This window comes from Octopus bimaculoides, chromosome 17 (assembly GCF_001194135.2).
Source record: "Octopus bimaculoides isolate UCB-OBI-ISO-001 chromosome 17, ASM119413v2, whole genome shotgun sequence".
In the NCBI taxonomy this organism is placed as follows: domain Eukaryota; kingdom Metazoa; phylum Mollusca; class Cephalopoda; order Octopoda; family Octopodidae; genus Octopus; species Octopus bimaculoides.
In genome coordinates, this window is record NC_068997.1 from 50,361,483 (window position 1) to 50,367,482 (window position 6,000).

At 37.5% G+C, this 6,000-nt stretch overlaps 1 protein-coding gene across 1 annotated transcript in view; it reads left to right on the forward strand.

Moving 5' to 3' along the window:
- LOC106881590 (proliferation-associated protein 2G4) overlaps nucleotides 1–6,000 on the forward strand; it is a 28,623-nt gene that overhangs the window by 8,544 nt on the left and 14,079 nt on the right. The window contains exon 3 of the mRNA XM_052973906.1: nucleotides 5,954–5,995. Coding sequence (XP_052829866.1) covers nucleotides 5,954–5,995 — 42 coding nt within the window. The remainder of the gene's footprint in view (nucleotides 1–5,953; nucleotides 5,996–6,000) is intronic.

The following is a 6,000-nucleotide window of genomic DNA, read 5'->3' on the forward strand; positions in this document are numbered from 1 at the left end:
ATCTCAAACCACCTAACCACTGCTACATGTAAGTTTTACCACAGTTATTACATGCTACATGGTACCCTTGCATAATCCCATGTACACACATATCCATATTGTTGATATGGCATTTGGCCAGCATACAAACATTGTTATCATGTACAGACCGACTCCCAACCCAGGTATTTTAGTGAAGGCTCAGTGTGTTGAGTACAATTCTATAAAACTGATTTTATAATCAGTGGGCGACAGATTTAGAAAGTGGGTACCGTAGCTGGGGTGTGGACTTTCTCTGGTTTACTGCCAGCCCAGTGTCTGGTAAATGATGCTGGGTACCTGTTAACCATTATCACCATTTCAAAGTATTTGATATTGACTGTTCTATCTCTTGCTTTGCTTTGTCTGTCTATATACAAAACTCTATTGTGTATGTAGATGACCCTGGCCCCTGGTTGGTAGGGGCTGATTTACAGTGCACAGATAGATCTCTGCTGGTGGGTTTAACTTGGTACTAATGGATCTCTTCTGATTTTGAGCCTGAAATCGACCAGATAGATATGAAGATATGGTGTTCAACTTCAAAGCCTTGTGAGTAGATTTGATTGACAGAAAATAAAAGAAGCCCATTGTGTGTGTGTGTGTGTTCATGTCTCTGGTCTTCAATCTTCGAGACCTTTGGTGATGTTGCACCCTAATTGGAAGCAAATGTCACCATCATACAAACTGTTGTTTGCAATTATCTGTGAATGAGTTTGTAGATGATAGGAAGTTTGTTTACAGTGACAAAAACTGATTAAATTTTATTGGAAAATCCTCTCAAGTTACATTCGTCCAGTTGGTATTCGTTTTTTAGCTGGTGGGTTAGATGAAGAATTCCAATTGACTGGTTATGGTGGGAGTGATTTCATCCTAGTTGGGTATTCCATTGCTTGATGCAGAATTGTTTCCCTTTGTCTAAAGGTCCATATATGGAGGTCCTTTGTTTCTGGGTTTTGTCTGGAACCTCGAGAAGTCAGGGGCTGAGGCAGTGTGTTTCCATAAGATGTTGAAGGTGAGATGCTCAATTCAAGAGTTCCATGTTCTATTTAGAGTTGGTTGTGAAGAGAGTGTAGTTGGTTGTCAGGGTGGTAGGTGGGCATTGTAGTTGAGGTAGAGGCTGGTTTCAGAGTTGAAACCCATTTTAATTGGTGGGTAATTTCTAGAAAGACTTAGTTTCTCTGTCCAGTGTGTTAAGTTACTGGGTGAAGATGCACTTAGGGCCACGTTTTAATAGTTGCATCATGTGTGAACAGATCCAGCCAGATCTGTGACAAGTGGTTAAGTTGCTACAATGGGTTATGTATTGTGTGGTTCTGGTAGCCATGTTAGTGTGGTTGCCCAAAACTGATTGTGATTAGAAGAATCATTGTAGTAGTGCTTATTCTTTTATTCCCAGTTATTGGTTTTCTAAACGACATCTCTATTTTGCAACACTTCAACATAATCCTCATTTTATGTCTGCTTTCCATGCTGGTATGTGTTGTCAGTTTGAGTCTGTTCTTATCAGAAGTTACTGCTTTCAGAGATGGGCCCTGTCAGATTTGTACGTTTTGTTTTTTGGATTGATTATGTACAGCTGGATGCCTTTCCTAATGCCAACCACTCTAAAGTGTGCACTGGGTGCATTTTATCGTTGCACTAGCACTGGACAGGGTCTCCTTCAACCCAATGCTTTCTTCACTCCTTTGCCAATCGCTTTATATAAACTATACCAACTGGAAGTATTAGTGTTTTGCTTCATCCAACTTCTACCTTCCTGGCATTAAAGAAACTGGGGAGAGGTAGGATTAGACTAAATTATTTTGTAATCACTGATTGCAATTGAACCAGCGTTTATATTGTTTTTAACACAAACATACTGACTAAGAAATTTTATCTTAGACGGAAACAGTAGTATTTGGCTTATCAACAGTGTAGATACATAGATAATATATAGATAGCTATTTGACATTGTGTAGGCATGTGTGGTCTAGTGGTTAGGGTGTTGGACTTGTGATTGTAAGATCATAGTTTCAATTCCTGGACTGGACAGCACATTGTGTTCTTGAGCAAGGCACTTCATTTCATGTTGCTCCAATCCTCTCAGCTGGTTAGAAAGTAGTCCTGCAATGGACAGGTGTCCCTGTCCAGCAGGGAATACATGCACCACAGGACCCGAGAAACTGGCCCCATAAGTCTATGACTCAGAGAAGGATCTATTTGACTTTTAATATTTCACTATTAGCTCTTTGAGTTTGTTCTAAAACTGAGAGATGTTGGTAATAAACCCTAGAAACCAATTATGTCCCCATGAGGGATGGTTATGGCTGAAGAAATATTTAAAAGGTTCCCTCGACATTCTCTTCTGGAATTCATGACTTCCACTACTGTAGGCCATCTTGTTTATACTCTACCAGAAGTTGAAAGTCCACCACCACGCTACACTTGTAGCATTTTTTTAATATTATTATTTGCATTGAAAATTCATTCGAAGATTCAGTATTTCTGGCCATATCTGAAATTTCTATAACTTTTGAAAATGTTACAAAATTATGGTGGAGGAAATGTGGATTTGGGAAAAATTTTGAGAACACCAAAATATCACGTTAGGGCAATGTTAGACATTGTACAATTGTTTAGGTAACGATATCACTTTTATCTTTAATTTATGTCAGTTTTAATTTGTGAATAGATAAATCCAGATGGTGTTGGATACATTGGTAATATATCAAAACAGGTGGTTTGGGTAACAAGATTTGATCCACAATCAACTTGTTTGTGTTTTTACCAAATTCCCAACAAAAGCAGTTATTGAATTTGTTTCTTGTATCTGTGGAAATGGTTGTAAATCAAGGAATATTGAGAACAAATGATTGATCTATTTGATACCAACTCACCCAAGTTACTACAAACTTCCATTGTTTTACATTATCTAAATTAAAACTTTCCTCTGTCAAAATTTCATCCAAACAGCAGCAGTTTGATTATCCTTTCCGTTATAGGCACAAGATCTGAAATTTGGCGGGAAAGGGGCCAGTCGTTTACATTGACCCTGAATGAATGAAAGGCAAAGTTGACTTCAGCAGAATTTGAAGTCGGATGCCTCTAAGCTTTTTGTCTAGGGTGCTAACCATTCTGCCAGGGCACTACCTTACATCAGTTCAAATATGGCAGTTATTTTACTAAATATTTCAGATTTTCAAAATTAATTGAAACAAAGTGTTTTCAGAAATACGATAGAAGGGTTAAAGTATCTCACGTTGGTTGTGATGGTACACGTACTATACTAGCCATTGTCTTGGTGGTAGTTGTGGCTGTGTATTCACTAAACCACATTAAGTAACCTAGCTGCGCTTTGTGAGTCAGTTGTCTGGGTCTTGTAGGGTGTCCACTTTGCATAGCTCTGGTTGAGATTGTAGTTACTGGTGCAGCAAATGGGGAAGGACAGCCTACATTCCATCACTGAAGCTGTGGGGATGGTCACTAGATGGCTTCAGATAAATGTGGTTCTCTGTTGTTGAGGAACAAGTTGATATTTGGTCAAGCTTAACTGGGTAAAGGTGGAGGAGGTCTGATGTCGAAAGATTCAGAGCCGTCTAAGTCTCCAGAAACGTCACTGATAATGCATCTCGGATCATCTCTGAGATACGTCTTCAAACTAACTAAACCATGTTTTTTCATTTTCATCTTTTTCCAGTATGTTACTCATAATCTATCAACCATATCTGTTGCTATAAATGCAATTTAGATACTAAACATCTGATCAGTTTGAGATAATGGGATGGGGTCCTTTACACGGGCATCTTTCTGGATATCACACTTCTACCAGTTTGATACTGCTTTTGGTTTAATGGATTTTGAAAATAACAAAAAAATTAGTGAAATAACTTAATCGTTATTTAAATGATTTTATCGTTATTAAGCTGGTGTTTGGAACATAAATTAACACAAAATTTTTGTAGAAGGTTTTTAATTGAGATTAACCCTTTTGTTGCTATATTTTTGTTAAAATGCACTTCCTTTGTTTCAATTAATTTTAATAACAAAGCTTTTGTTGAAATAACTTGGTTGGTATTAATTAAGCTGGGGTTTATAACAAACAAATTAATATGAAGTTTCCATTGATGGTTTTAATTTAGATTACTTTAAATTACTTTAGATTACTTTTACTACACTCTCGGAGTGGTTGGCATTAGGAAGGGCATCCAGCTGTAGAAACTGTGCCAAACCAGATTGAAGCCTGGTGTAGCCATCTGGTTTCACCAGTCCTCAGTCAAATCGTCTGACTCATGCCAGCATGGAAAGCGGATATTAAATGATGATGATGATTAAACCAGGAAGGTTGTATCATACAACCAGGGATGATCTCTGGGTGGATAAGGCCATGACTTACTCTTCAGTCATTTGGTGACTGAGGGGTCATAACTAACTGTCCAGCCAATCTTTTCAGGATCTCTTGATATTTATTGTTGCCTTGTGTTAATCTAAACATGATTCTTGTAATCACTGATTTCCTATCATTCAGTGCAGACTGGATGTTGGTGCTGTACTTATTGTGTGTGTGGTGTTTTGATTTGAGTCTGCTCATATCCAGATCAAAGCTTCTAGTTACTGTTAATATAGTGACTTCAGAGAAATGGCAGATGCGAGCAGTTGCTAGAAAATAGTTGTAGAGATCAAATTCATATTTTATTTTAATTTTAACCTTTTGGCATTCAAACTGGCCATATCTGACCCAGTTATTCTTCCTGTTTTATATTTAAACTGACCTGGTTTAGCCTCTCACATCTGCCATACAATGACATTCTAAATATAAACAATCACATCATTCAAATCTTGAAGCTACAAGATCATGTATATGATCAATTCAAAATAATGTGAATAAGAAAAGCATTTCTTTTTTGAGAGTGTAATCTGAATGCTAAAGGGTTAGACACAGTGCAGACATGATTATGTGGTTAAAAAGCAAGCTCATTTTGCAATCATCAGGTTTCTGGTTCAATCGCAGTACATGGACACCTTGGGCAAGTGTCTTCTACTATAGCCTTGGGCCAATGAATGCCTCGTGAGTGAATTTGGCAAACGGAATCTAAGGAAAACTTTCGTTCATTTTGTAACCAGTGTTGATTTGTAAGTCACCATAACTTAGCATTTCTGTAGAAGGGATTGATAGAATAAATACTATACTTAAATTCAAATTACGATGAATGTAAACAAACAAACGAAGTTTGCTTTTAGAAACGTTGAGATGTCTTAGAAAGTTAAAGAAGTGATTTTAAATTCTCAAATGCAGGATAATGCTAATAATATAGCCTGAACAGGATAAACTGCCCCTACTTTGCCGAAAAAAGGGTTGGCAGCCAGCTATGAGACTTAAGAACTGTCATCTGTGATTCTTAAGAACTGAGATTCATTGATTCACCTAAACCAGTGGTTTCCAAAGTGAGTGGTGTTGCCCCCTTGGGGAGGGGTGGAAGTTCCAAGGGGGCATTGAAGAAAAGTGGAGTGATAATGGGGGTAGTGATTTATGTAAAAGCAACAAAATAATGGGTTCATTAATTTAATTTTTATTTGTGAAATGCAGTTGCTTTGAATTTGCTTCAGAAAGAGGTCTATGCTTGGGATGGTTAGTTGGGGTGAGGGTGCTAGGAATGTGACCTGGTTGGAAAAGTTTGGGAACCCCTGACCTAAACCCTTCAAGGCAGTGCTGCAGCATGGCCCTAATACAACGACTGAAATAAGTAAAAAGTAAAAGATGGTCAAAGGAAGTCTGAATCTCTTTTAATTAAAACAATTTTCCATTCATCTTGGAAGCTCTCAGCTCTTTTTTATTTGGTAACCATTTCATCTTTGTTATTCGTTTCCTTTAGTTTTCATTTTCAAGAATGATTTTACAGATGAAGGTTTTTTACTTTGTGATCTTTGCAATAAAAAATTCTGTTTCATTTTTCAGGTTTGGCATTTCCTACTTGCATATCCGTCAACAACTGTGTGTGTCAT